At 57.3% G+C, this 27,639-nt stretch overlaps 12 protein-coding genes across 12 annotated transcripts; 6 read left to right on the top strand and 6 right to left on the bottom strand.

Moving 5' to 3' along the window:
• Nucleotides 1-221: 221 nt before the first annotated feature.
• GMORB2_3859 (uncharacterized protein) lies at nucleotides 222-2,024 on the bottom strand (the record flags this gene model as incomplete). The annotated part of the gene is made up of 1 exon (XM_035465835.1): nucleotides 222-2,024. One exon carries the CDS (start codon nucleotides 2,022-2,024, stop codon nucleotides 222-224), a length of 1,803 nt encoding a protein of 600 aa, XP_035323672.1.
• Nucleotides 2,025-3,482: 1,458 nt separating this feature from the next.
• GMORB2_3858 (peroxin-2) lies at nucleotides 3,483-4,832 on the top strand (the record flags this gene model as incomplete). Its single annotated transcript, XM_035465834.1, has 1 exon — nucleotides 3,483-4,832. The coding sequence occupies one exon, from the start codon at nucleotides 3,483-3,485 to the stop codon at nucleotides 4,830-4,832; it is 1,350 nt and encodes a 449-aa protein (XP_035323671.1).
• A 532-nt stretch (nucleotides 4,833-5,364) lies between these two features.
• On the bottom strand, nucleotides 5,365-6,919 carry GMORB2_3857 (uncharacterized protein; the record flags this gene model as incomplete). The annotated part of the gene is made up of 3 exons (XM_035465833.1): nucleotides 5,365-6,061; nucleotides 6,124-6,268; nucleotides 6,343-6,919. 3 exons carry the CDS (start codon nucleotides 6,917-6,919, stop codon nucleotides 5,365-5,367), a joined length of 1,419 nt encoding a protein of 472 aa, XP_035323670.1.
• Nucleotides 6,920-7,364: 445 nt separating this feature from the next.
• GMORB2_3856 (GAL4) lies at nucleotides 7,365-8,609 on the top strand (the record flags this gene model as incomplete). The annotated part of the gene is made up of 2 exons (XM_035465832.1): nucleotides 7,365-7,928; nucleotides 8,001-8,609. 2 exons carry the CDS (start codon nucleotides 7,365-7,367, stop codon nucleotides 8,607-8,609), a joined length of 1,173 nt encoding a protein of 390 aa, XP_035323669.1.
• Nucleotides 8,610-9,334: 725 nt separating this feature from the next.
• GMORB2_3855 (small nuclear ribonucleoprotein G) lies at nucleotides 9,335-9,896 on the bottom strand (the record flags this gene model as incomplete). Its single annotated transcript, XM_035465831.1, has 4 exons — nucleotides 9,335-9,412; nucleotides 9,518-9,592; nucleotides 9,676-9,747; nucleotides 9,867-9,896. The coding sequence occupies 4 exons, from the start codon at nucleotides 9,894-9,896 to the stop codon at nucleotides 9,335-9,337; spliced, it is 255 nt and encodes an 84-aa protein (XP_035323668.1).
• Nucleotides 9,897-10,159: 263 nt separating this feature from the next.
• Nucleotides 10,160-11,669, top strand: GMORB2_3854 (uncharacterized protein; the record flags this gene model as incomplete). The annotated part of the gene is made up of 2 exons (XM_035465830.1): nucleotides 10,160-10,250; nucleotides 10,336-11,669. The coding sequence occupies 2 exons, from the start codon at nucleotides 10,160-10,162 to the stop codon at nucleotides 11,667-11,669; spliced, it is 1,425 nt and encodes a 474-aa protein (XP_035323667.1).
• A 729-nt stretch (nucleotides 11,670-12,398) lies between these two features.
• Nucleotides 12,399-14,371, bottom strand: GMORB2_3853 (stress-induced-phosphoprotein 1; the record flags this gene model as incomplete). The annotated part of the gene is made up of 4 exons (XM_035465829.1): nucleotides 12,399-12,551; nucleotides 12,619-13,820; nucleotides 13,896-14,194; nucleotides 14,301-14,371. The coding sequence occupies 4 exons, from the start codon at nucleotides 14,369-14,371 to the stop codon at nucleotides 12,399-12,401; spliced, it is 1,725 nt and encodes a 574-aa protein (XP_035323666.1).
• A 601-nt stretch (nucleotides 14,372-14,972) lies between these two features.
• GMORB2_3852 (beta-glucosidase) lies at nucleotides 14,973-17,643 on the bottom strand (the record flags this gene model as incomplete). The annotated part of the gene is made up of 3 exons (XM_035465828.1): nucleotides 14,973-16,366; nucleotides 16,420-17,512; nucleotides 17,587-17,643. 3 exons carry the CDS (start codon nucleotides 17,641-17,643, stop codon nucleotides 14,973-14,975), a joined length of 2,544 nt encoding a protein of 847 aa, XP_035323665.1.
• A 1,255-nt stretch (nucleotides 17,644-18,898) lies between these two features.
• On the top strand, nucleotides 18,899-20,436 carry GMORB2_3851 (Zinc transporter ZupT; the record flags this gene model as incomplete). The annotated part of the gene is made up of 3 exons (XM_035465827.1): nucleotides 18,899-18,926; nucleotides 18,972-19,199; nucleotides 19,280-20,436. The coding sequence occupies 3 exons, from the start codon at nucleotides 18,899-18,901 to the stop codon at nucleotides 20,434-20,436; spliced, it is 1,413 nt and encodes a 470-aa protein (XP_035323664.1).
• A 1,668-nt stretch (nucleotides 20,437-22,104) lies between these two features.
• Nucleotides 22,105-22,883, top strand: GMORB2_3850 (uncharacterized protein; the record flags this gene model as incomplete). The annotated part of the gene is made up of 2 exons (XM_035465826.1): nucleotides 22,105-22,179; nucleotides 22,728-22,883. 2 exons carry the CDS (start codon nucleotides 22,105-22,107, stop codon nucleotides 22,881-22,883), a joined length of 231 nt encoding a protein of 76 aa, XP_035323663.1.
• An 872-nt stretch (nucleotides 22,884-23,755) lies between these two features.
• Nucleotides 23,756-24,352, top strand: GMORB2_3849 (solute carrier family 31 (copper transporter), member 1; the record flags this gene model as incomplete). The annotated part of the gene is made up of 1 exon (XM_035465825.1): nucleotides 23,756-24,352. The coding sequence occupies one exon, from the start codon at nucleotides 23,756-23,758 to the stop codon at nucleotides 24,350-24,352; it is 597 nt and encodes a 198-aa protein (XP_035323662.1).
• A 291-nt stretch (nucleotides 24,353-24,643) lies between these two features.
• Nucleotides 24,644-26,515, bottom strand: GMORB2_3848 (Fungal Zn(2)-Cys(6) binuclear cluster domain; the record flags this gene model as incomplete). Its single annotated transcript, XM_035465824.1, has 1 exon — nucleotides 24,644-26,515. One exon carries the CDS (start codon nucleotides 26,513-26,515, stop codon nucleotides 24,644-24,646), a length of 1,872 nt encoding a protein of 623 aa, XP_035323661.1.
• Nucleotides 26,516-27,639: the final 1,124 nt, after the last annotated feature.

The raw sequence follows: 27,639 nt of genomic DNA, 5'->3' as shown, positions 1-27,639 counted from the left end.
CCCCGGCTTTCTCGACCGTCTGATCCCCATCCATTCATTCCCGTGGTAATAAGGTAATAATTATCGTCGTCATTCACTCTCGATGCCCGTTAAGAGTTATGAAATATGTATCATTAGAGTACCCCACGCCATATGATTTGTATAAAGCCAAGAAGAAGGCAGAGAGAAAAAAAAAGAGGGATGATTATAACAACCGACGATGAATTTTTTTTCTAGGACATTCACCTCCCCTCCAACCATGGCTCACTCACAATGCCAACCCTTGACAAGGCATCCCGCACACGATCCGTCTCGGCAGCCGTGATCCTCGCCCTCGCATCCTCCAACCTCTGAATACCCCGGTCAATCGTCTCAATATGGACGCTGAGGGGCATGGTGTTGAATGCGTAGAGCGTGAGCTCCGGAGCCGCCACCCTATCGCGCAGGTCCTCGAGCCCTGCCTGGATGGCCTCGAGCTCGAGGATGAGGGACTGGACGCGGCGCATGGCGTCGGACCGCTGGATGCTGACGCGTCGCAGGAGCGCCATCTGCTGCGACAGGTTGTGCAGGCGGGCGCGGTTACCGCCCACCATGCTCCACAGGAGGGAGAGCGTGTCCTCGCGGCGGTCGGCTACGGCCGAGGCGTCGCGCGACGACAGCTCGTGGATCAGGCCGAGGTGGTCCTCTGCGCGGGAAAGCAGGGCCAACACCGTCTGCGCCTCGAGGATCAGCGTCGTGATGCGATCCGACACGTGCGCCGCGTGCTCGACGTACTTGTTCAGTATCATGAAGTCGTTGTAGTAGGGGTTCTCGGGCAGAAAGGGCGACCAGACCCAGTTCGACCAGCGTGTCATGAACCCAAGGTCCGTGGATACGGGGTCGTTGGCGGGTGCCAGCGTGTCGAGGTAGCGCAACGTCCAGCGGTTGATGGCAATGACGCTGTCGACGGTGGCGCCGCAGTGTGTGTTGAAGCGCTGTAGATCGGCGGCCGCGCGCCGTGACACGTCGATGTAGCTGCCAAACTCCTGCACCAGCTCCTCGCGCGACTGTAGGTTGCTCGCCCGCACCAGGGTTCGCAGGTCGCGGATGGCTGTCTCGGATCGCTTCATCTCGTACGGCAGCGACACGCCGTCGGCGCTGGTCTCCAGCACCTGCTCCAGCTTTCCCTGGACACCCATGAGATCGTCGAACTCGACCATCCTCGGCTCGTCATCCGCGGGGGGTTGGTGTGGATCCGAGGACGGACAAAATGGCAGATGCAAGACTGATACGGCGCCGGGGAGGAGACACAGCGGTGACATAGACGTCTTGATGGACTGCTTGACCATGTTCTCGACCATGATTAATGAGCCCAAAGTGATCCACACGGCCAGCAGAATGGCCACTGGCATCTGGGCATACACCAGGGCAAGACGGGCAACGTTGGCGGCCCACAGAAGTAGGTTCATCAGGGCAGCAGGGGCGAGGCCCAAGACCTCAAATCTGGGTTGTGAGTTCAAGTCGGGAGAGCGATGTCTATGGCCTCGGGTTCTGGATGAAGCCCTTCCACCGGATGCCCCCGCCGTGCTGCTCTCGGTCTTGGTGGTGCATCGACGTCTGGGGTTGCGGCGTACACTATCTCCGCCCCTGCCGTCCGATCCGAGGATTGGCATCCGAAGCTCGGGACCGTCGCTCTTCTCTACGCCGGGCATAGACGGCCGGAAGGGAGAGCGCAGGATATTTTCCGGGTCATCTTGGTGGCGTGAGAAGTCGCGAATGCTGTCCTGGGAGCTGATAGCCTTACTCTTATCGTCGCTGTCCTGGGAACCGTACCGAGAACTGCTGCTGTCATGGGCGGGGAGATGTCTAGCCCCAGAGAAGGATTGGTGGGTAGATGGCTCGAAGGCACCTTGATGCGGACCCTCGTCGGCAGCGTGATCGTCGTCATCATCTTGAGGTGCCGGAACGACGGAGGTGTCGAAGCTTTCATTATCGCCCTCGACCATCCGCCACGACCCCGAGACATTCTCGGGCATGTTGCGGTTGGACCGACGCCTCGAGGCCATGGTCATGGGCGTGGAGGAGAGACAGTGAGAAGGATCAAGCGAGGTTTGCGTGAGTGAAGGGTTATCGCTATGCTTGTTCTGTTGTTTTGTATCTCTAATGGTGACCGCCGGAAACTAGGCAGAAGCGCGGGGTGAGTGTGAAACAGATGACTGGGGTTCAGAGTGAAGATGGAACCATGGCGTTTAGCCTTGGATATGTGTGGGTGTGAGTCATGGAAACAATAGATAAATGAGATGGGGAGGGGGGTTGGCGGTCATATGACGACGGATCGACCGAAGTACAAGTCGGGACTGTCAAGAATCGAGAGTTGAGAGTTGAGGGATGTGGTGATAGATTGTTGCTGTTGTTGTTGAAGGAGTCTTGGTGTAATAGAGCACTGCTAGTGGTAATATTACCGACTTCACCGATTGGTGCACATGCTCCCTTGCATCAGGCGTCTCAGGCTTCGACTTTCGGGCGGATGACACTCCATGATGGGACGCCCACTGCCCGAAAGGAGGTCACACACCACCACTACTACTATGAACGGGCAATACTGGGGAGTGCCTCAGTGGGCTAAACGCCAAGTTGGTCAGGGTCTGGGTGCCACATGGCGGCGGCTGACGTCGCGGTCTTGGGTCTCATGGACGGTCAACCAGTGGCAGCCGCCAGAACTTGCACAGAACGGCGTAAGCAGATATCGGATCGTGCAATGGCGATATGGACTGACGATGTCGAGGTACGTTTCAAGCAACCCAGCGTTTTACGAAGCCCGTTTGACGGCGCTGCTTACATATGCTTTCGCTGTCTAGTATCCAACCACGGCACTTGCACTTGATCGGGACCACGCTGCCTTGGTGACGTCTGCTGATAATGTGACGGAAGGAGAAAAGACGGTTCCTTCCCTGTCTTGTCTCTGCACATCATCTCGGAGAGCACTAACCTGCGTTGCACCTTCCTCGGGCAAGATATTCATAATCAAATATTGACCTGGAAGGTGCGAGAAGTCGTTGCGCGAAGGAGCCCTTACCCTTGGGCGGACGCTCAGAGGCCACGTGAACTGGGCGATGGAGACGACGAGTCCTCCAAAAGATGACTTTCTTCTTCTTTTAGATATGGTTTTTACATGGAAGGAAACTGGAAAGAAACCCGACCGTATTGGTAATATGATGCGCTCTTCTGAATAATACCGAGTCTACAGATCTGTACATGTAGTACGTCTTCGGCAATCGCCCTGTGCCGTGGAGGGGGGGAAACCGCTGCAGTGGGCCGCTCCCCAGACCTCGGCTCCCCTGTGGCAGTGGCACTGACTACGTCTGAGCAGTCCAATAACCACTATTATTACCGATAGCCTGCTCGTACGGACAGCGAATAACCCATCACTTTCATCAAACCCCCCCCCCCCTCCCATACCGACCACCGCCATCGAAACGGGCCCCCCATCGACAACTCGGACCGACCGACCCGATGCCGCAGCAATGACCGACTCGTCCGCCTTTGTCCAGGCTCAGCAGCGCGTTGCAGCGCGTCGACAGGCCCGCGAGGACCAGGCAGCCGCACGCATCGCCGCCCAGCGGGAGTCATCACGTGTGAGCGCCGCGCTGCAGCGTGTTCCCCTCCCGGGCTTCCTGTCCGGGTCGCTGGCGCCGCTGTGGGACGCCGTGTCGTCGCGGGAGGGGACACGCCCGGCTTTTCGGGTGGGACAGGCCGACGCCGAGCTGCTGGACGCCGAGCTGCTGGAGCTGCTAAAGTCCCAGGTTGGCGACGGCCTCCGCCACTTTGCCGGGGGCCACCTCCAGGACGACTGGTCGGCAGAGATCATGCTGGCCCTGCGTGCGGCCCTGTTCAAGCTCACGGTTTGGGACCACGATGCCACGTATGGTGCTGCCCTGCAGAACCTGCGATATACGGATGCGCGGAGCAGCCGTAGCTCAGATCCGGGCGTCCTCGTCCCGCCGTCGAGATGGCAAAAGGGCCTTCACGGGCTCGTCACAGTCGCCGGAAGATACGTCTGGACGCGTTGGGAGGACTGGCTTGTCGACCACGAGGACGATGCCGGCCAAGGCCCCTCCCCTCGTGTGCGCCGTCTCGCCCGCATCACGTCGGCTCTGTCGACGGCTCACGCTGCCGCCGCGGCCGTCTCCTTCCTCGTCTTTCTCCTCAACGGCCGCTACCGCACTCTCCTCGACCGCTTGCTGCGCATGCGGCTGACCCCGCCCACAAGCCAGGTCAGCCGCGAGGTCTCGTTCGAGTACCTCAACCGCCAGCTCGTGTGGCATGCCTTTACCGAGTTCCTCCTCTTCGTCCTTCCCCTGGTGGGGATCAACCGCTGGCGTCGCTGGCTGTCGCGCACCTGGCGCAAGGCGAGAGAGATTGTCAGCACGGGCCCCGCCGATGCCGACCCCGACTCCACCAACCGATCCGCAGATGGCCCGTACGCCTTCCTCCCCGAGAGGACCTGCGCCATCTGCTACCAGGATCAGAACGACGCCGCCACCAGTGAGAACGAGGTCATGGCCGCCGCCGCATCTAGTGGTGTCGTCGGCTCCGCCCAGACAGACATCACGAACCCTTACGAGACTATTCCCTGCCGCTGCATCTACTGCTTCGTCTGCCTCGCCACCCGCCTCGAGAGGGAGGAAGGCGAGGGATGGACGTGTCTCCGCTGCGGAGAGCACGTCATGCAGTGCAGACCCTGGAGCGGAGATGTACTCGAGCCGGCCTCCAAGACCTCTGGGGCAAAGACTGTCGCCTTTTCCGATGAAGTCGTCAGACCAGATTCTGACGGCGACAGCGGCGAGTTGATCAAGAGCCCACCCGAAAAGTGATGGGCCATGGCACAATACCTACCCACCTGCCTGTTACGAAAGACCTTCCTGGTATCGAGGAGGGTATACATGCGACATCACAGGCATACGCCCCTACCACGAGGGTCCCTTCTAGACCCCGTTCAGGGAGAAAAAAGAGGATAAACGAAGAGACCGCTAAATTGACATCCAGCCGTGGCTAGCCATTGTTGAGGTGGCTTGCTGGGTCTGTCTAACTACACGTAGACATATGAAACTTTACATAGCATCAGACTTATTGACATGGGGAGATTGTGTATATCTGAACCGGGGGGGGGCGTTATACCTACTGGGGATTGTAATATCATGGCGAGGGGAGTCATGCGAATTTTTCTCTTCTTCTTCTTCTTTAGATGTAATATGTACATTAACTATGCTCATCCTCCCTTCCCACTGCCGACGCCATGTATGTCCGTTGAATATAAACAAAGAGAAAGGTGGGGGACAACCCCCCTCCCCGGTATATAAGAACCAGAAAAAAAAAGAAGAATACACTGTGCATCTTGCCAGGGCTTTACTTGCCACCCAAGGGCTTCTGCTTCGTCTGGACCAGGTGCTTGAGCTTGGTCTCGACTTTCATAAACTTGTCGGTCTTGGGGTCGTACCACCCGAGGACGTACACGACCATGAAGGCGGAGCGGCCCTGCAGCTCAACCATCCCGTCGACACGGATACACCCCTTGCTGACGTGGTGTTCCGTGCGCTTCCAGTTCTTGGCCAGCACCAGCGACGCAGCCTGGAAGGCGAACATGACGCTCTGCGACATGGGGCTGGCGGGCGCAGCACCGTCTCCTCTCTCGCCGCCTTCCCCGCCTGCGCCGCCGCCGCCTAGCCTCCTGAACAGGTTGGCAAAGTCAGGAGGACCTTGGATAGAGCCTGGTTGCGACGCCTTGGCCTGTGGATTGTCGTTGGACGACGGCGCCGCAGATGGCGGGTTGAGAACCGTTCCTGCCGCGGGGGACTGCTGCTGCTGCTGCTGCTCCTTGCCACGGTTGATGATGACGGACTGCCATGATGTCTCAGGCTCCTGGGTACCCGAAAGCCCGAGGGCGCGCGAAATGTCGTCCTTGGACCGCTTGAGGAGTACGTCCCAGAAGGTCCAGACCGCCATGGCTACGGCCTTGGGGTACATGATTGCGTCGATCTGGTTGGCTGCCACGGTCTCGATGGACCGGTCACCCCAGAAGAGGCCGTCGTAGTCGACAATCAGTCTGCACATGTTAGACGGCACATGATTCCCCCCCAAAGAAAAGGACAGTAAATGATTACATACCCTGAGATGTAGTGCTTTGGCGGCGGAGCAGGAGGGTAGATTATGTCGAGCCACATCTTCCTGACCTTGGTTGTCTTGCCGCCCATCAAGTTGACGATGACCGGGTTGGCCTCGGCTCGCCGCCGTACCGTCTCGGCGAGGGATCCTTGAGAGAGGGGATAAAGGTCAGCCAGCCAGCCACACGGAAGAGAGGCCTGGAGAACACTGGGCATTGCTCACTCTTGATATCCTTCTTCCTCTTCTCATCCTTGTTCACCTTGACAAACTCCTTCCACTCGGGATCGCTCCCCCGGTACGGCGGCTGGGCAATCTGCTTGGTGGTGAAGGGAAATGGGAGGAATAGGAGGGGCTCCTCCTCTTCGTCCATCTCGTCCTCGCCCGCCTCCTCGAGTTCTTCCTTCTCCTTCTCCGACAAGGAGTCCCACTCCTCCTCGGCCCAGTCGAGAAGCGGGTCCAGCACCACGCTCATATATATCTGCCACAGCGCGTAGTACACAAGCAGAGTGAAGAGTGCGTACCGCACCTTTCTCCATGACGGGAGACGTTGCTGGTGCTGGTGCTGGTGCTGGTGCGACGGCGGCGGCGGCTGTGGGAAGTACACGGGTAGGGTGGGGTCGATGGGCTTTTTGCTGCGAGAAGGCCATACGGATATCGACCTCGTCGCTGACATCGTCGTGGCTGTGGGGAGTAACGCTCTCTGCCCGAGGGCGGCGATTCGTGGTGTCGTTGCGCGGACTGCGGCGGCGGAAGCCGTGACAACCGCGGCTCGCCGTGAGGCGGCTGTTCGGGACAGCATGGTGACTTGTTAGCCCCTCGAGAGGTATCAAGTCCTTTTAAGAAAGGCTAGGGAGGGGAAGGGCGGAAAAAAAGAAGGAGAAACAAGAGAAAGAGGGCTATGATATGAGGCAAGAAGTCATGATTGCGTGGCGGGAAGAGGGATCTGAACAATGGGACTCCAGGTCTGGTTTTCGGCGATGCGTCATTTGCACCGTGCGATCTGTGCGGGTCCAGTGCCGGCGGACATGTGTAGAAACACTGTGTATATCGGATCATCTGTTGTCCGAAATCTCCGGCGTTTTGGAACTACAGGGTACGTACCTCCCGTCACAGCTGCATGTAACTCTGTCGATATTACGTTGCGCGAACAATCAATCGTCTCCTTGGAATAACCATCCAACGACGCTTCATCGTCAATCCACCCCCCTCCCGCCGCCCACAGTCATCCCGTCGAATCCCACACGATGAAGCTCACACTTGGGTTCACAGCTGTCCTGGCCGGGTGTGCGGCTGCGGCAGCGGCAGCCCCCGCCGCCGACGTCTACATCCTGTCCAACGACGAGGCCGCCGTCGAGTCGAACCTGTCCGTCTCCCCCAGCGAGGCGCGCCTCATTCTCCTCCAGAGGCTCGCCCCCGCCGGCAGGGGTGCCTCGACTGCCGAAATCCCCCACTCCGCCGACACGGAGACTCTCGTGACCCTGCTCAACAAGTATGGCGGCGGCGGTGCCGAACAGCCCCTGTTCATGCCGTCCCAGTCGCAGCAGCAGCCCAGCCAGCTGGTTGTCATGCTCGAGGGCATGACGGACGAGCAGATTGAGGAGACGGGACACGAGCTCAACACCAAGCCCAGCTTCACTATTGCCGACGCCCCCTCGCCCAAGGCCAACGACAAGTTCGTCTCTGACGACATTTACGCGCACGCTGGCGTCTCCAGCAACCACGAGTGCTCTGTCAATGAAATTACCAACCCCTTTGAAGAGCGCTGCTGGAGCGGCAGATCCACCGTGGCCAAGTACAACGTGCAAAAGGTAAGGAAATAGAGTACCACGGGGCCGTGGCGATGGGAGGAGAGAATTTCATTACCGCTGACACATGCACAGAACCCCGAGATTCTCTCGGATCTCACCCGCCAAATCTCCAACCTCGCCAAGCTCGCACGCTCCGGCGAGATGGAGACGACTCTGGTCCTCTTCCCCGCTTCTGCCTCGGCCAAGAAGTGGTCTGAGGTGACCCTGCACCGCCGCCAGTCGACGTCTGAGCAGGTCATCTCTTCTTCCTACGCAAAGGCCTACGCGCCCGACGTGTCGTCGTCGCCCAAGGAGGAGGACCATTCCGTCTTCTACAAGTCGTCCGGCGCCTCGACGTCGGCCTCGATCCCCGCCTGCTTCTCGTCCGAGGACAGCTGCGTCACTGCCACGGGCAACTGCTCCGGACACGGCAGCTGCACCAACAAGTACGGCAGCAGCAGCAAGGACTCGTGCTTCGCGTGCCACTGCCTCAGCTCCATCAACGAGGAGTCGGGCAGCCTGACCCACTGGGCCGGCAAGACATGCAGCAAGGAGGACGTCAGCGTCGCCTTCTGGCTCTTTGCCGGCTTCACCCTCGTCATGGTCTTCATCCTAACTACGTGCGTCGGCATGCTCTACAGCGTGGGCGAGGAGAAGCTGCCCGGTGTCCTCGGGGCCGGTGTTTCCAAGTCGTCGTCTTGAACGGCCGACCTCTCCACCCATCGATGAATGAACCCAACAAACGATAAGACGGAACGACAAACCAAGGAAGAATAGGAAGACGGATCGACGGAATGGATAAGATGGATGAGGCCCTTCAGAAGAGCGTCGCTCCCTTTAGTAGTGCCCGGGAGTGTGTGTGTACCATACATGTTGTTGCTATGCGTGTTGTTTTTGATAACATCGGCGTCGTTGTGTTCTTGCTTAACCAATGTCTCGCGTTAGACGAGGCTTTTCTCTCGCATCATTGACTTCACCGGATAATGGATATAATTCTTTTTAAAAAAAATCTGTGTCAACTTTTGCCGCGTTTATTGATTTTGTCCGAGCCGTCCAACTTGGTATCCCCACGAGCCGTGCACGTGTCAACTGTACTGTACGTGGCGGCAGCTAAAGCTGGCGGGACAGACATGGGAGCTATAATGTTTGATCGGGGGAGGGTAGAGCAGAATATGCCCACGGCGTACACAGAGGTACATGTACGCTTCAACGACCCGCGGGACACTTGGCACTGACCAAATGGAGATGTAGACGTTCGTCTCGGGTTCTTGCTGTACGTCATCCATGCGATGGTCACACTGAGTTTCTGTATTCATATAATGATGGGGAAAGCACCATTTGCTCATCATCCGCAAAACGCCAGGTATGGTTGTCGGTCTTTTTTTTATGTATGATAAAAGAGAAGATACATGAAGAACGTTTCGAAATCACCGCTCCCGCTGTCGGTCGTCGCCGCCAATTCTCTCCAGAGCCTCGAGCATCACGACCGAGTTACCACGGATGACCTACAGCATGGTTAGCACGTCGTCTGAGAAGCGGCAGGGTATAACTCCCGGGAGACATAGAGATCCCCCGAAGAGATTGCGTATGGGGTGATCAGAAGGACATACCACCATGCCTATCCTGACCTTCTCGCCACCATCCTTTTCCTCGACCGCGTCGTCCAGCACAATGTTCAGAAAGACCTAGTTTCTTGTCAGCCAGGACACTTTCCCTCCCCCTCCCCCAGAGATTAAGAATTTCGAAGACAGCAGTGGAAAAAACTGACATCGTATCCGCGGAGAACGCCGATGACCTTGCGGCTCCCGTTGAGCTGGACAAACAGCCGCTTGTCGAGGTACTGCCGGGTTCCAAAGGTTAGCCGAATACTAGTGCGGGGAGGGAGGTGAAGAATAGGAAAGAGTCTGGCGCATGATCCGGGGATCATGGAAGAGCAGCGTGAATAACATGAGCACAAACCTTCTTGAGCTCGGGCTGTGCGGGCGCCATCGTGTGAGAGGTTGATTGATGGGTTGAAGATGGAGGGGAGGATTTGAATCAAGGGCAGACCGATGCGACGCGACGTGGCGGGCCAAGCTCACCAACTCTTCTTTGACGTTGAGAATTCAGTCACGTGCTGATAAGATTGACGTCAAAGTACTATAACAGATAATAACACCCTTTCAATAAAATGCATCCCAGAAGTTTTGACTACTGCATGTATTGTACAGAATACAGGAAAGAAAACAAAAACAAGCAATCATTCAAAGAAAATGAGCTCTTTTGGTTCCAGGCGCAAAGCGCGCGTGATCAAAGTCTCCGACGATGGCGACGATGCGCCTGAAAGAGTCGCCTCAGACCAAGGTAAGCAAGCTCCCATGTCAAATCACACGAGACAAACTTGGCGTGCTGATTCCCCGAGAGAGCAAAAGGTTGACGGATGAAGCAGACGCCCCCAAGCCAGTGTTCGCATCTCGTGCCGGACGAAAACCCGTTCGTCAATCCAGTCTACGGAAAACCGCAAACGACGATGACGCCGCCCATAAGAGTGCAGACGAGGACGAGGACGAGGGCCCGGCCGTTGTGAGGCCCAACATCGCGCGCAGCAGCTCGAGCCAGAAGAAGCGGATGCCACTCAAGTCAAAGCTGTCCTCCGGTCGCAGAAGTGGCGACGACGACGACGTTGGCGAGGATGCAATCACCCGACCGCCCAAGAAGACGCCCCTGGGGAAGCGTGCCATGGAGAACAGCGCGTCCAAGAAGGGCGTGTCGGCCCTGCCGATGCGGACCTTCCACAACGACGACGACGATGATCGACCCAAATACAGCAAGGAGTACCTAGAGGAGCTGCAGTCGTCGACGCCCAACACGCCGCGGCCCGTCAGTGCAGCAGCTGCCGACATGATGGAGCTGGACGAGTCGGAACTAGACGGTGCGCTGGTGGTCGACGACGCCGGCATCGGCAGCCTGGCGCCGGCCACGACAGCGACAACGAACGCGACACAAGTCCTCACCGAGGCACAGATCCGCGAGAAGAAGGAGCGCCGCGTCCGACTAGCACGGGAGCAGGATTTCCTCTCGGTGGAAGACGACGACGACGACGACGCCGCCGCCGCCGCTCGCAAGCCAGCCGGCGAGTCTCGGCTCAAGGCCTCCGAAGACGAAATGGGCGAAGGTTTCGACTCGTACATCGAAGACGGGGGCCTGTCACTTGGCAGACGCGCCGAGAGGGAGCGTCGCAAGCGTGACCGCCAGCAGATGGCCGAGCTCATCACGGCCGCGGAGGGCAACCCGGACGAGTCGTCCTCGGATAGCGACGACGCCGAGCGCCGCATCGCCTACGAAGCCGCCCAGACGCGCGCCGGGATGGAGGGCCTCGACCGGAAGCTCCGCAAGGACGGCCACTCCGCCGACAAGCATCTGCTCAAGGTGCCCGCCAAGATGGCCCCAATCCCCAGCCTGCCCGAGTGTATTGCCAAGCTGCAGCTGTCCCTCAGGACCATGGAGGCCGAACTGCACGCCAAGGAGGCGCACCTCCAGAAACTGAGGGATGACAAGGCTGCCATTGCCGAGCGGGAGGTCAAGGTGCAGAGCTTGCTCGACGACACAGGCAAGAAGTACCAGGAAGCCATGGCGCAGGGCAAAGTCCATGACGGCACCACCACCACCACCACCACCGCCGCCGCTTCTGTGTCTAGTGCCGAGATGCTGGGGGAGAGGGGCCTCGAGAGTATCGGGGCGACGCCCCAGCGGGAGGGGTCGGCTGGTGACCAGGGGGAGTGAGGGGGCCTTCTCAACCACGAGCTCCCTCCTATACGCTGTCTAACCACCACAACTCCACATATATGCTCTGAAGGTTGCATCTACCGTGGCCCGGGCCTGAAGTAAAAAAAACACGAGAGAGGAGCACAGGAAGGCACCGACACCGGAAATGTCGGTGCCCGCAGCCTGGTCGAGATATGCAAGATGATGCGGTTATCCTACTCTATGCCATCTTGAAAGATGGTAACCCATACCCGCCGCAGTCCCTTTCGAGAGAACGGCAGAAATATCGATCCTCTATGGAAACCATAGGTCACCATCGTCCCAAGACCCAACGGGCCCGTGGCAAAACGCAGGCCAGTCATGTTAGTGACGATGGGCGACGATGTACCGTCCTCTCATGCCACATGTAGTATACAATATATCTATCAGTAGTCCGGCCCATCTCAAAAACCGAGCTATGGCATAATCGTACGGCAGGATAATGAGGACTAAATGACCCAATTTACTCCAAAGGAGTTGATATTATCACGTCTTGTCCGTCAATCTTTGAAAAACGTCATTTCACATTATCAAGTCGTTTTTTAGAAAGAACCAAGTCCTACCAGACACCCCGGTCCTCCCATCTCTTTTCCTACATATACATTAAGAAAGAAAGACATAACTATAAAAAAGGGAGTGTCCTCAGAACCGTATTTTCCCGTATGCAATCATCACGCCTTGCGAGTAATACACTTTTTTTATACTTGCTCATCGGCCGACACGGATAACTCCGGCGGCGGCTAGCTTCTGGATCTTGGTCCTCACGCTGGGATTGCGCATGTGCTCCTGGAGAGCCTTGGGGTCTGTCTGGGCCTGCTGCAGGATGGACTGCATGACGGGGTCCTGCATAATGTTCATGATCTGTAGAAAAAAAAAGGGTCAGTCACTTTGGTCAATTAGAAGACACATAAGAGGAGCCGCAACTCACATCAGGGTCGCGCTGGATGCGCTCCTTGGTCTGCTCCTCCGTCTCGTTGTCGCGGGCAGCGTACATGGCCGAGAATGCCTTCTGCTGCTGCTGTTCGATCTCACGGGCGTTGGCACCGTTGTTGGATGCCAGGTCCACCTCTTGGGCCTCAGTGCAGGCGTCGATGCACTCAGAGTATTTGCGCATACCAAAGTAGGCCTGAGCCTTGCGGATGTAAGCGCGGATGAACTGGGGGTTGATCTTTATAGCGTGGTCGCAGTCATCGACAGCGCTGGGGAACTCGAAGAGCTTGATAAATGCAGCCGCACGGTTGCTGTAACCGCGGGCATCATCGGGGGCACGCTTGATCATCTCGCTGTAGGCGGCGACAGCGCCGGGGAAGTCGTTTTCCTTGAACTTCTTGTTGCCCTCCTCGCGGGCCTCCTCGGCCTTGGCGGGGTCAATGTAAGCCTTGCGGGCAGCCTCTACCTTGTTCTTCTCGGCAGCACGGAGCTTGGACAGCACGTCGGGTGTACGGTGCTCCGTCAACGACTTGTTGTAGTGCTCAATGGCCTTCTCCATGTCGCCCTTGCGCTCGTAGGCCGTGCCAATACGGGCATAGCTCTTGGCGATGATCTTGAAATCGGCGTAGATCTCGCGGCCCTCAGCCACGGCCTGGGTGCAGACCTCGATACACTTGTCATAGTCACCCTTCTCAAAGTAGGCAGCACCCGCGTTGTTGAGGTAGGTGATGTCCTTAAAGGTCTCCCAGGCCTTGTCATAGTGGGAAATAGCCTCGTCAAACTTGCGCTTCTTGTAGTTCTCAGTGCCAAGGGCCTTCTCCTTGTCGGCCTCGGCCTTCTTCTTCTTCTTCTCCAGGGTCTCCTCATCCTCGGGCTCAGCCGCGGGCTCAGGCTCCTTCTTGGGGGCCGGCTCGGGCTTCTTGGCTTGAGGTGGAGGAGTGTTGTTCTGGGGAACCTCGTAGGCACCCTCGGGAGGCGAGTCACGGGTCTCGAGGTCGACACCCATGGCGACACCAAGCACCTGCAGCATCCTCGGGTCGCTAAACAGGTCGGGATTGGAGGGGTTCCTCTGAATGTCCTGGAGTTTGGCCATGAAGGAAGGGTCGCTCAGGAATGAGCTGGTCTTTGGGTTTGAGGCGAGCTTCTGGATCAGGTTCGGGTCGCTGAACATCTTGCCCAGGCCGGCACCGGGATCGCCACCTGTGTATCAGTGTTAGCCATCAGTGTACTTACTGGAGGGAAGGAGACCGACCGTTCGGTATCCGTGCTACGTACCTGCTTCAGACTCCATAGCCTTCTGGACAGAGGCCAGACCGCTCTTGAGCTGGGCGTTGGAAGCATCGTACTTCAGTCCTGCCTCGTACGCATCGTTGGCACCGACAAGGTCGCCCTTGCCGTGGAGGGCGGCACCTTTACGGCCCCAGCCCTTGGGCCAGTCGGGCTTAATCTCGGTAGCCTTGATGGCATCGCTGAGTGCAGAGTCCCAGTCCTTCTTGGAAGCATGGGCAGCGGAGCGGTTGGAGTAGAGGATGTGGTTTTCGGGCTGGATGGCAATAGCCTGGGTGAACTTGTCGCTACAGAAAGCTGGAGTTAGCATGCAGTCTCTCTCTTCATAGAATTATTAACCAAGTTCAAGCAAGTGAAGCCTCATCTGATGCTGGAGGGCGAGCGGTAACGTACATGGCCTCGTCAAAGTTCTTGTCGGCAATGGCCTTGTTGCCTAGAGCCTTGAGCTCGTCCGCAGAAGACATGTCTGGCTGCTGTGTGTGAAGGGAGGGGAAAGAGGGGTATCTCAAAAAGGGCAGTGAGAGTGATTAGAGCCAAAAGAGGATGGAGCCAATTCTCGTTGACTGAGGGAGAAGGGATAGAGGATATAATATCTCTTCTCGTGTGGGGAGAGTATTGGATAGAAAGGAAAAGAAGAGGCCGGCTCAAGATGCTGTCACAACGTCGTCTCTCGTCGTTCGGTGGGGCAGACTGCAGCGGGCAACAGCGACCGGTGGCTCCTTCCCCCCCGGTCATGGAGGGCTGCAGTGTCTTCTAGCTCCTTCGATGGGCCGAGACCTCCAAAACCAGCGTCGAGGTTCTAGGGCGTTCTCTGATTGGCTCACAGCTTAGAATTTTGCAAAGTAGGCAAGTCTACAATATATTCAAGTTCGAACGAGCCTTCTGTGCTGCGTTGGCAACAGACATGTGCTACGTATGATGCAGCCATTGCCGCGCAACTGAGTGGCATCGTATTCGCAATCTCTCCCTCTCTCTTCCTTATAAGAATGGGTTCATTCGTGGCCATCTTCCCTTTTGCTTTCTTTTTCACATCATCTCGTGATGGCCGTAACCTGCCCATCACATCTACGGATCAAACGACTGCGCCTTGACGGCGACCTTGGTCTCCTGCACAATCTCACCTGCAGACTTGCCCGCCATGAAGTTATAATCACCACCCTTGATAACCCACTTGCGCGAAGCCTCGTCAAATGAAGCAAACTCGCGCACGGTAACGGGCAGGCTGACCGTCTTGCTCTCCCCAGGCTCGACATGGACCTTCGCAAATGCGGCGAGGACCTTGACGGGATCGTCAGACGGCTTGTCAGCGGCGCCCACATAGATCTGCACGGCCGTGGCGCCAGCCACCTTGCCGGTGTTGGAGAGCTTGACATTGACGGTGTAGCTGCCGTCAGACTCCTCGACGCTCAGATCAGACAGGCCAAAAGTGGTGTAAGAGAGACCGTAGCCAAAGGGAAAGTTGACCTTGTCGGCGGGCAGGCGGTCAAAGTGACGGTAGCCGACAAAGATGCCCTCCTCGTATGTGACCTGTAGGCGGCCATTGGCATCGTGCTTGCCGGGGAAGTTGTCGTGCGCGGGGCTGTCTTCGAGGAACTTGGGGAATGTGCACGTCAGATGGCCCTCGGGGTTCTGGCGGCCCGTCAACACATCGGCGACTGAGTTACCCACCTCCTGGCCAGGGAACCAGGCCTGCAAGAGGCCCTTGATCTCGCCAAGCCACGGCATGGCTATGGCGACGCCTGTGTGGTTCACGACAATCGTGTTGGGGTTGGCTTTGGCCACGGCGCTGATGAGGCGGTCCTGGCTGCCGTCTTTGGGCAGGTTAAACGACACCTGGTCCTGGCCCTCCGTCTCCCATGCCGTCTCGTGACCTACGAAGACAACAGCCACGTCCGCCGCCTTGGCCGCGTCGACAGCCTCGGAGAGGAGGTCCTTGTCATACTCTGTCGCGGACATGTGACCGATGCGGACACCAATCCTGCCTTGGAGAATGCCGAAACCCTGGTCACCTTCCTTGACAGCGGGGCGCGTTCGAACCACTATCTTGTACTCTTTTCCAGCCTCGAGCGGCACCTTAACCTCTGGAGTCGCAGTGCCGCCAAAAAGGAAGCCCATTGCATCCTCGCAGTTTTTCTTTTGCTCAGAAACGAGCTTGTCGTTGATGATCAGCTGGCTAGGGCCCAGTCCGGAGCAGGTAAAGTAGTAGGTGGCCGTCTCGGGAGCCGTGTAAGTTCCCTCAATGGTAGCATCCTTGTTCCTGACTCCGAATCCGAGCACATTGATGTCACAATCCTCGTGCCCGTGGCTGACGTCGACGGGGACCGTGGAACCCTGCTCATAGAACTTGCGTGTCCAGCCTTTTCCGCCGGTGAGATCGACGACATTTTCTGAAATGGAGGGCATCATGCGGAAAGTATGGGCACCTGGTATCTCTTTTACGTTAGCCATGGAAGCCTCTTCTATCGCGTGGAGCCAAACACGGAGGGGTTGTGCAGATTCGGTGAGGACTCACCCTTGGAGTAGGTGAACTCGACATCGGGGCCTAGTGCCTCGTTCAGGGCATCCCACGGGGTGATGCGGTAATGGGCATTGACCGAAGCGCTGCCACCGCCATGAGCCATGCCCGTCTTGGCGTGGCCCAGGAGGGCAATCTTCTTACCCCTGACCTTGTCTTTGGACAGAGGGAGAATGGCATCGTCATTCTTGAGAAGTACTATACCCTTGGATCCAGCCTCGCGGATGAGGGCTTGATGCTCGGGCCTGTTGATGGCCTGCTCCGGGGGCATGGAGGGATCCTCGAAGCACTTGAGGCGCTTGAGAAACTCGAGAACACGCATGGCACGCTCGTCAATAGTCTTCTCGCTCACCTCACCGGACTTGATAGCGGCCAGGACAGCTTCTTGGGTCCTCCACCTGGTGGGGCCGGGCATCTCAAGGTCCAGGCCTGCATTGAGACTGGCGCCAGTCGAATTGGTGCCGCCCCAGTCACTCATGATGAGGCCGTCCCAACCCCAGTCGCCCCTGAGGACGTCCTTGAGAAGGAATTCATTGGAGTCGGCGTGGTGGCCGTTGACCATGTTGTAGGCGGTCATGACGGCCCAGGGCCGGGCCTCCTTGACTGAGATCTCAAAGGGCTTGAGGTAGATCTCACGCAGGGCACGCTCGCTGACCGTCTCGTTGACGGTCAGACGCTCTGTCTCCTGCTCGTTGGCAGCAAAGTGCTTGATAGTGGCGGCAACGCCAATGTCCTGCACGCCCTTGACGACCTGGGCGGCCATCTTACCGGCCAGGAAGGGGTCCTCAGAGAAGGACTCGAAGTTACGGCCACCCAGGGGATGCCTCTGGGTGCACATTGTGGGGGCCAGAAGACAGCGGGCACCCTTGGAGTGTGTCTCCTCTGCCAGAGCCGTGCCTACGCGCCTGGCCAGGGTCACGTCGAAGGTTGAGGCCATACAGCAGGCGGCAGGGAAGCAGGCAGCCGTGGTGCCACCAGTAAAAGAGTCTCCACGAGCACCATTGGGTCCATCAGACGTCTTGACCGAGGGCACACCCTTTTCAGGAATGGGGACCGTCCGCCAGAGGTCGGCACCAGCGAGCAAGGAGATCTAAGAATTGTCCGGAATTTGGTCAGAGAGAGATTCCATCAGTACAGACACGGGGGACAATGATCACGACACACCTTCTCCTGCAGCGTCAGCCGCGAGAGGATGTCGGGCAGGTTGACCGAGTACGCCATGGTGAAATGATGTCTCGGTTCGTACAAAGGAGGGGTCGGAGGGGTGATGGTCCGAATACTGGGAGAAGAATCACGAGTTACGGTGGCAGGGGGAGGGGGGCAGAAGAGTCCATTTAAGCGATTTACTCGAGGTCTCTTTCATCTACGGTTGTGACGGATGCAGCCGTGCCGAACGGCGGCAGCATCGCGGATAACACGACGTCCATTCGTAGGAAAGCGGGGAGACGAACCACCTCGCGGGTCAGCGATGGAGTCGGAAGGTTGCGATGTAACCACTGACGTGAGCTTCGAGATGGTGGTGGGCACCGGTAGCGCTGCCGATGATTTTCCAGGCGGTGCTCAGCCGGCATTGAACCGTGGTATATCCAGGAGCTAGCTGGATGGTTCCACCGTATTGGATCATGTCGTTCCGAAGTTTAGCCTCTCGGGATTCGTCTTCTTGATCTTGCGATGGATGCTGTATGGATATCAATTTCAGGTAGTAATAACGCAAAATATTAGTACATTGATTGATATGAGTCACGTGCCACTTGCGTGCCTCCATTGGTGCCCCGCAAAGGAGATGGGGTAGAAGTTTTAACAATGCATGCGTTGAAGGCTGGTGGATCGGATTGCCATCGGTTGGCGACGTGACACAGATTTGTCGGCTTTCTTCAGTTGCGCTATGGCTTGTTAGTCGTTGAACAAACGATACTTCTACCTTCCGTAGCGGTTCTATGTAAACATACTGTAAATGGTCGGAATAAAAGGCTTGTATATCATTTTGGGATCATTATGATCATACTACTCCGTATAGACGGCAGAAACCTGATCCTGAGCTAGATGGGACTGTATTTTATGTCCTGGTCGGGTGATGAGTCAGCCAAACATGGGAAAGAGCCCGCGAGTATCGACAACATTTCGCTGGAGTACTTTGGGGTTTGTCGCTATTGTGAATAGTATTATATAGTAATGGTTCTAGTCCTTCAGTTTCACTGATTCAACTCGCATCCCCCTAGTCCGTCTCAATCGGTTTCTTTGCGGGAGAGGGGAGAGAGGGGAAAGCTGTAACAGCTCTAAATATCTGAGACGTTCAGTGACCGGCGGGTCCAGGGGGCAAGCTTAGCTTCTAATGATATTTGGTATGACATAGCCACAGCTCAACCGTCCCTCCAATTCATCACCACTTGGCGACATGAAGCTACCGGTTCGGACACGATAGGACAAAGACGCTTCGCTAAAGCTTCTGTCCTCTGTACGCATTACACACAGAGAGATGGACGCCATCTCACATCTGGCACGAGGTACGGCCCCCCCCCTTTCACCCCCTCCTCCCTCCCCCCTCCCAGTTCGATACGCGCAGCTGACGCGACGACGCCTTTCTACAGCCGCCTCCTCGGATGAAGCCTCGTGGACGAACATCCCCACCAACCTACTACTCGCCGAGATTCGTCGACGACAAGATGGAGGTGACCAGACGGAGGAAAAGCCGGCTTGCGGAACCCGCGATCGCGGGCAGTACAACACGGCCGCTCACGTCTTTGCCCTCTTCCTCATCCTGTTCTTGAGCACACTAAGTATGATGATTCCGGCAAGGATGATAGCCCAATGCTTGCGAGAGGGGACAATCGCTTACCTGTGCGTGTGTTGATTACAGGCTGCGGTTTACCTCTGCTGTCCCGCCGGACTATGGGAGGCCAGCGGCAGAGGATCGTCATCTTCTACTGCCAGCATGTCGGCACCGGCGTGCTGCTAGCGACGGCCTTTGTGCACCTGCTCCCCACGGCCTTCGAGTCCCTCACGGATGCCTGCCTCCCCTCCTTCTTCAACAAGGGATACAGGCCCCTCCCTGGCTTCATCGCCATGGTGTCGGCCATCGTCGTCGTCGGGGTCGAGTCGTACCTGACGGCTCGTGGTGCCGGGCACTCGCACAGCCACGCCCACGGCATCTGGGACGAGGACGACAGTGATAAGAGCACGACGCAGATCCCCCTCCAGGAGACGACGGGATTCTCGCGACGACGTAGGACTGAAGAGCACCGCCCGACCCACCTCTCCCTCCAAGACGCCGAGGCAACCGAGGGTCTGGTGGCCGGCGTGTCGCCGCTCCCTGAATCTACCCCCACAACGGGGAGGAAGGCCGCCAAGGAGGCAGAGGAGAATGACGATTCGGAAGACGATGACTCGGATCTCGACTTTGACACGTCTGAGCTGCACCGACCGGTGGCGGGAGAGGACGGGGATGACAGGCCGTTGAGCGCCGGCGCGGTACCCGGCACGCCCGGCACGCCCGGCACGCCCGGCATCGTGACCCCGGAGGAGCACAAAAAGCAGGTGCTGCAGTGTATCCTGCTCGAGGCGGGCATCCTCTTCCACAGCATATTTATTGGAATGGCAGTGTCGGTGGCCACCGGCCCGGCCTTTGTCGTCTTCCTCGTCGCCATCAGCTTCCACCAATCCTTCGAGGGGCTGGCGCTGGGAAGCCGCATCGCCGCCATCCAGTTCCCCAAGTCATCGCTGCGCCCGTGGCTCATGGTGCTCGCCTACGGCACCACCACGCCCATCGGCCAGGCCATCGGACTCATCGTCCACGGGCTGTATGACCCCCAGAGCATGGGCGGGCTCCTGGTGGTCGGCTTCATGAACGCCGTGTCGTCTGGCCTGCTACTCTACGCCGGACTCGTCCAGCTGCTTGCCCAGGACTTTCTCTCGGACAGCAGCTACAAGACGCTCAAGGGTCGGAAGAGGTCACGGGCCTTTGTGGCCGTGGCCGGCGGCGCCTTTCTCATGGCCCTCGTGGGTGCATTTGCCTGAGCAACCCTCCCCCCCCGACCTCCCTCCTCCTGGTGAATGGGCTTGCATGCTCTGGACTAGGCACGTGCGGCATCTTTATCATGTGCCATTACCTATACTGTTCTGTATATCTTTTTGTTTTACACTCACCCGCCGGCCCGCCGGCCCTTCCTGTTAGACAATCCTTGTCACCATGTATTAGTTACCCAACGCAAAAGCATTAATGGAGAGAGAAATAAAATGTTACGAATTTATGCGCCTCGTGGCGGGTGAAACGATGCGCACACACTGATGCGCGGCTGCCATCTGGGACGACTCACACTCACATGTTCAGGCGGGTCGGGTGTGTGCTCTGCACGGCCACGGGCGACTCTGAGTTACTGTCTCTACGAAGCGCTTCTTTACAGTGACGACCTGATTGGGAGTGTTGTTATTTGAGAGATGGAGGGTGACATACATTAGGGAATTGGCATGCCATATGGCGTTGTTTCTTGAACCGGGGATGTATAAAGTGAACGCTCATCTTCGCGTATATCCTTGCCGTCTGTCCCTCGTTCTCCGAGGAAAACTATCGCGGTGGAGAGAGGCGGCAGCGGCGCGTCTTCTGAAGAGGAACCGAGAAACACGCTTCGGTGACGGAGTGAAGACAGCGAGCGTCACAGGCGCTCTCAGATCACGGCATCATAGCAGGAGTGGTCTGTTCAGCAGACACGTAAGAAGGCCAGTCGTCGATCCCGAGCAACAATGGGGAACTTGTTCAGCAAGTCCAAAAAGAGCCGCTCAAAGTCCAAGCCGTCCAAGTCCAAGTCCAAGTCCAAGCCGTCCAAGTCGGGGTCGCACTCCTCCGGCAAGCACAAGAGGAGATACGGCCCGAGAACTCGCTACTTCTTCATGGGTAGGTACATGGGGGGGGGAGGCGGGGAACGAGGGGGGATGGAAAGCTCAGCTGTCCCTGCTACATGGCGAGAAAAAGATGATAATCAAGTGAAACCCAGCCCAGTCCTCGAGTCGAAGAAGACGAAGAAGAGGCTAAAGCACGAGAGAGGAAGGTCGCGAGGAACAGATGATGACGGGCCAAGGTCGGAGTGCCGAAGAGCAAAGAGGGCCCGGAGAGCAGAGGATGAGCGAAGAGCAGAGGAGGAGCGAAGAGCAGAGACGATCCGGGGAGCAGAGGAGGACCACCGAGCAGAAGAGATGCGGAGAGTACAGGAGACCCAGGAGGCCTGGAGAGTGCAGCTGGCCTGGACAGCAGAGAAGGAGCGAGGAGCGGAGAGGAAGCAGAGAAGTTCCGGAAGAGGAAAGCGAGACGAGCAAGGTAGACTCTCCAGAGAAGACGGGGGAAACGGGGAGGAAGGGAAAGATGGAGGAGCCGAAAGAGGTCTGGTGGAAGTGACCGATGGGCTAGATGAGCTTGCCCTCGTCGAGGTCTCGGGAGCGGCTGATTGACCTTTTTGCTGGATGATTTAAGAGCTTTTTATATTTTTGGTGGGGGGGATGGAAGAGGAGGAGAGAAAGATGGTGATATCATGGCTGAGCTGTATTTAGAACACAGACAGAAAGTGGTGAGCACCAAAGGTGGCATATAACGTATCTACGGTATCTGATGAGGATAAGATTCCCACTCCTGGCTTTCTGCTTCTCTCGTCTGTCATTCAGAGCTTTCGACGAATAGGGCGCGCTTTGGCGGACATGTCGCCTTCCCCCACCCCTTGCGGAGCAACACTGAATCAGATACCGACTGTCAAGACGTACGACGCGTTCTGCGTATATCTTGACGATGCTCCCCAGAGATGCCGGACGTGTCTCCTTTCTTCTTGTTTCCTGATCTGCTGATCTGCATATCTACACTATGGGTTGCGTATCGAGCAGAGTTGGGCGTCATCGTCAAGACGAGCGCGATAATCACAGGTTGTCCCCCCCCCCCCCCCCCCTCCCACCATAGTAATGGTTCTTTTTTTTTTCTTCTTCTTCATCTTCTTTTTCTTTTTATTATTATTATTATTATTAAGAAGAAGAAGAAGAAGATCGAATCTCTTTTTTTACGTGTACCCTGAACGAAAAACGACTGCTTATAATACAGAAGACCAGCTAGGCCCCGTCGTCCGCGACGAGACGATCTCCAGGAGAAAGAGGAGCAGTCAGTCCCGCAGCCCGGCCACGACGCCATCACGAGCCGGCCAGGTCGTCGTCACCGCAAGGTGAGGATCGCCGATGTCCCCGAGTATGGCGAAGGAGAAGAAGAGGAGGAGGGCGGGAGGCAAGACCAGCTATCCTCCCTCCAGAGGACAGAGACCCGACAGCGAGATATCCAGAGGGTCGGGACACCCCATGTCTCTGAGCAGGACCTGGTCCAGAACGTGGGTGGCGGCGTCTTGGAATCCAAGAGCGATGCCGCGTCCGAGTGTGCCAGCGCGGACGCCAAGTTCTTCGATGCGAGGGAACGTCAGTCCAAGGAAACGGGGCTCTGATGGGGGGGGGGGTAATCAACGGCCCATGCGGCCATGCTCTCTGTGGCATACCATCTACACGTACGAGAAGATACCGATAATAACATGACTACTAGTAATGCTCTCCATCTACATGGCATGACACGTTTTGCAAGGCTGGACTAGCATGTACTAGTCAGATGGGATCACTGCACCTTTTCACCTTTTCGGATCAAGGTTATCGCCCGTACGAGGAGAAGATTGATGAGATGCCCATCGTTTCTTGTGAATAGATCGTAAGACAGAAAAGAAGGATTAGGGAAAAACTTGCTCAAATTGACGCTATACCGGGGNGGGAGGGGGGTTTCCCTTGGCAAGATGAGGTGGGCAAAAATAAGCAGTCAAGCACTTATACGTCATATGGGGTCAGAGCAGGACGTCTGTCTGTCTTATTTTGACAAACACCCCGTTGGTCTTACGGGGATATCCGGAGACGGAGAGAGGAACAATATCCTGATACGGTTGATTATACGATCATTACTTCATCGTCAGGAGAGAGGAGAGAAAAGTAAGGACGGTAATCGTATCGTACTCATGCATGTCTACGCTGGTCAATCTATCGATGGGGTTTTCTTGCTCAACTGGTCAGGAGCGTCCTGCGGAAAGAGCGTATATATCATGCCTCCTGCCTTTTCTTTTTTTCCCTCTCTCCCTTCTCTTCTGCCTCGCACATTGCAATAGGGTGAAGGACATTTCCTCTTCTCCCTTCCTCGTACATGTGAACTTCTCCCTCCATCCGTCTCTATATATCCCTTCCCTTGTCTACTACCTCTGCATCCCTCCCATCTTCCTGACTTCGTTTTTTCCCCCCCCAGCGCGGGGGATTCGCCTATACATATTACTCTCATCACACAATGGACCACAGCACCATGGACCACGGCGACACGGACAGCTGCAAAATCTCCATGCTGCTCAACTACAACACCGTCGGGGCCTGTTTCGTCAGCAGCAGGTGGAAGATAACATCGGCTGGCATGTTTGCCGGGTCGTGCATCGGCATCGTCCTCCTCGCCATGCTGGTCGAGCTCCTCCGCCGCGGTGTCGGGGAGTATGACCGCTTCCTGATCAAGCAGCACGTCGCCAAGCACGCCGCCGCCGCCGCCAGGTCCGAGACCAGGAGCGTGCCCGGAGATGGTACGGCGTCCAGGGCCGGCAAGGAGGCCGTCCCCATCCCGTCGTTCCGCCCCAACCTCTGGCAGCAGGGCGTCCGAGCTCTTCTCCATACGGCGCAGTTCACCGTTGCCTACTTCATCATGCTCCTCGGTATGCTGCCCTCCCCCTTGCCATGTACGGAGCGCGGTGAAGCTGACGGTCTTGTGTGGACAGCCATGTACTACAACGTCTACGTCCTTGTCAGCATCTTCCTCGGTATCCTCGTCGGCTCCTACATCTTCCAGTACGAAAGCGTCGATGTCTCGTATGTACTTACCCGTCCCCGAGGGATCGGCTAGACGGGCCTTCGTGCTGACCGTTTCCCTCAGATCGGACCCCAGAAAGCAAGGCGGAGAGGCAACTGTCTGCTGCGGATGAGGTTGGATTCGATCAAGAGCAGTACGGTAGCGGACTGAATAGGCGTGCTATAGACGCGACGGGCCCCTGAACGCACATATCCCCTCGGAGCAGGGAGTGGTGGCTGTGGGTGTGTGTATGTGTGTATCCGAGCACTGCCATTCAGTCTCCCTCATTCGATAGACGCTATACAAGATGACTCAGCCTTCTTCACACGATGACCATGATACAGTCTATATGATGAGGGTCGGATGGCCCAGCACACGCAGGCACTTGGCGACGTCCCACGAATCGTCGAGCTGATCTCTCCTGCGCCAGACCTCGTCCAGTATAGCGACGACGTCCTTCATGGAACCGAAGCCGTGAAGAGGGCCGAGGCCCGAGATAGTCCCACGGTAGACCGTCTCGTCCTCGCGGGGCGCCAGGCAGCCGGCGATGCAGATGGGTAAGGCGACGCCGCGCACGCACGGGCCGTAGGGAGTCGCACGTGCGGCATCGGTGACGGCCGAGACGCAGCGCTTAATATCCGGGTGGTCGGGCTTCCACCCCTGGATGATGGTGTGGAGGTAGGCGAGTATGGCGAGCAGCCAGATCCTGGAGAAGGCTACGCGGGCAGGATCGTCGTGGGAGCCTCTGTCGGCGCTGATTCCGAGGTGGAAGAGGAGGTCTGCGACGCCGTACGGAGACACGGCGGAGGCCGGCGGGCCGGCGCGGCTCTCCAGGTCGTCGAGCGCGGAGAGTCGGCAGAGCAGGATGTCGAGGAGGGGGGAGGCCCTGGAGGCCAGCTCGGCGGCGGTCGGGGTCCTCCCGGCGCGCAGCTGCTCCTTCTTCCAGGTGTCGAGGGACGACGCGGCGCCGACGACGCGCAGGGTGGCGTTATCCAGGCCGACGAAGTCGTCGAGGGCGAGGGGCCCGGCCCTCGAGGCCATGAGGCGGTCCTCCGGGGAGACGAGGTCGGGGGCGACGGCGTCGAGGTAGGACGTCAGGCGAGGATGGCGGTCGAGCGCGATGCTGGACAGGACGTCCATCTTGACGAGGTTGGCGGTGAAGAAGCGCAGGGCGGCCTGGTCGGAGCTCCAGGGCCGCCGGGCGCCCATGGACGGCGGGGGCCAGCTCCGGCCGCGCAGGCCCTGGAGGGTGTCGGACCAGCGGGACGGGTCGGGGATGATCTGGGTGAACAGGGCCATGGCGGCGTCGAGGTGGACCCTCCAGCTGTCGCTGCTGTTGATGGCGACCTCGAAGACGACCATGTTGACGATGCTCTGCATGGCCGCCAGCTTCTCCGGCACGTCCGGACCCCCCGGCCGGCTGTTGATGCGGGAGATCTCGCGGTGCAGCTCGCGCAGGCCCATCTCCAGCTGGTCCTGCAGGCGCCGGCCCATCTCCCGGTTGCACCGGGACAGGGGCATCTTGCCGCCCGACATGGTGGTGCCGAAGAAGTACGAGGCCAGCGAGATGGCCGTGTGGTAGACGGTCCTGTTCCTGTGGAGCATGTCGAGGACCCAGCCGCGGCCGCCGCTCAGGACGGGAGGCCGGTAGAAGGGGAACAGGTAGGGGAAGATGTAGTCTAGGTAGATCATGATGAAGTGCACGCTCATCTCGTCGGATTCGTGGCCACTGTAGCTGTAGTTGTTGTTGTTGTAGTTGTTGTTGTTGTCGTTGCCGTCACCGCCGTTGCTGCCGTCGGGAGGGGTGGTGGCCGATGAGGACGACCACCCGTTGGAGTGGGAGTGGGAGTTATCGCACTCGTCTCTGTCGCTGGTCAGGAACTCGACGATGCCGAACTCCCTATCTCCCCTGTTCACCTCCCCTTCTCTCGGCAGCACCTCGTAGACTGGACCGGTGGTGCTGATGCTGCTGCTGTTGCTGTTGCTGTTGCTGTTGTTGTTGTTGTTGTTGTTGTTGTTGTTGTTGTTGTTGTTGTTGTCGAGCCCGTTGAGCCCGTTGACGGCGCTGCCTCCTTGCCCTCCAGCTCCGAGATGCACGCTCCGCGTACCTGTCTCGAGGACTTCCATGTACTGCCGGTGCCGTCGGTGGCTGGCCTGCCGCTTGACCTGGGCCTTGATGCGATCGGCCATGTCCTTCTGGCGCGGTCCGCCGTCCATCCACGGCGGCTTCTCGTCCCCGAACCAGCATGCTATCTCTAGGCTGGAGCAGGTGTCGCACTCCGGGCGTTTCTCGTCGCATTTCTTACGCCGGAGACGGCATGTCCAGCAGCCGGCGTTGGAGCGGGTCCGGGCAGAGACGAGGTTGCGCAGCATTCTCTCTCTCTCTCTCTCTCCTTCTCTCTCTCTCTCTTTCTCTGTCTCTCTCTGTCTCTCTCTGTCTCGCTCAAGACTCAAAAGTTTCAACTTGAGATGCAGGTTCTTTTCTTTATAAAAAGAAAAAAAAAAAGAAGAGAAAAAATTGATGGGCCGTGTTTGTTGCTAGCTCGGAGGGGTCGGGCTGCCTTTCTCGGTCTTGGATGTACTCGATGGGATGAATGGGTTTTTTTTGTCTCTTTAATCTACGACTTGATGGTGATGAGGAAGAGGGGGGAAATATGACGAGATCACGACGGTGAAATATCTTTCTTCTTTTTTTTTAAAAGGACACACATATGCAATGTATGCAGGTAAGATTGTCCGTCTTATTATTACCTCGTACCCTTTTGAAAGAATATTATTACCACCAAGGAACATGACCACCTGCATATGACGACGGTACCCTACACCAAACCAACACCTGGATCTGGTCGGCAAACTTTTTTTTTTTTTGGTGTGTGTGCCGAGATGAGGCAGAAAGTCATTTGGAAGTGAACTGTTAGGTGGAGATGAGAGTCTTGAAGATAGCAAGCTTTTTTTTTTTTTTGGCTGCTTTGATTGCTTTTCTGGTTGTGAGCTCTATAATACTAAATCTATGATATTACTCGACACATACACACATACAAACTGTAGATAACACAATACCCGTTAAGAGGACAATGACATATTGACCTTCACCTAGAACCAAGAAACACAGTGACACTGATTATTATATCCTCCCCAACTGATCCCAATGACAAGAGAAAGAAGCAAAAGAAAACACAAATGACGAGAAAAAAAGAAAAGAAACCCCCCCCACCCCCCCAGAACGATTACGTTTCCAAACTTACATCTTTCGAGTAGGAGACTTGACAACAGTCTGCCTCCTATCCAGCAGTCCGAGGTCCCACCAGCCCTCGATGCGAGACAGGATGGTCCTCCGCTTC

This window comes from Geosmithia morbida (genome assembly GCF_012550715.1).
Source record: "Geosmithia morbida isolate 1262 chromosome Unknown scaffold_2, whole genome shotgun sequence".
NCBI lineage: Eukaryota > Fungi > Ascomycota > Sordariomycetes > Hypocreales > Bionectriaceae > Geosmithia > Geosmithia morbida.
The sequence above is the reverse complement of the archived record's forward strand: the minus strand, read 5'-3'. Positions and strand labels throughout refer to the sequence as shown.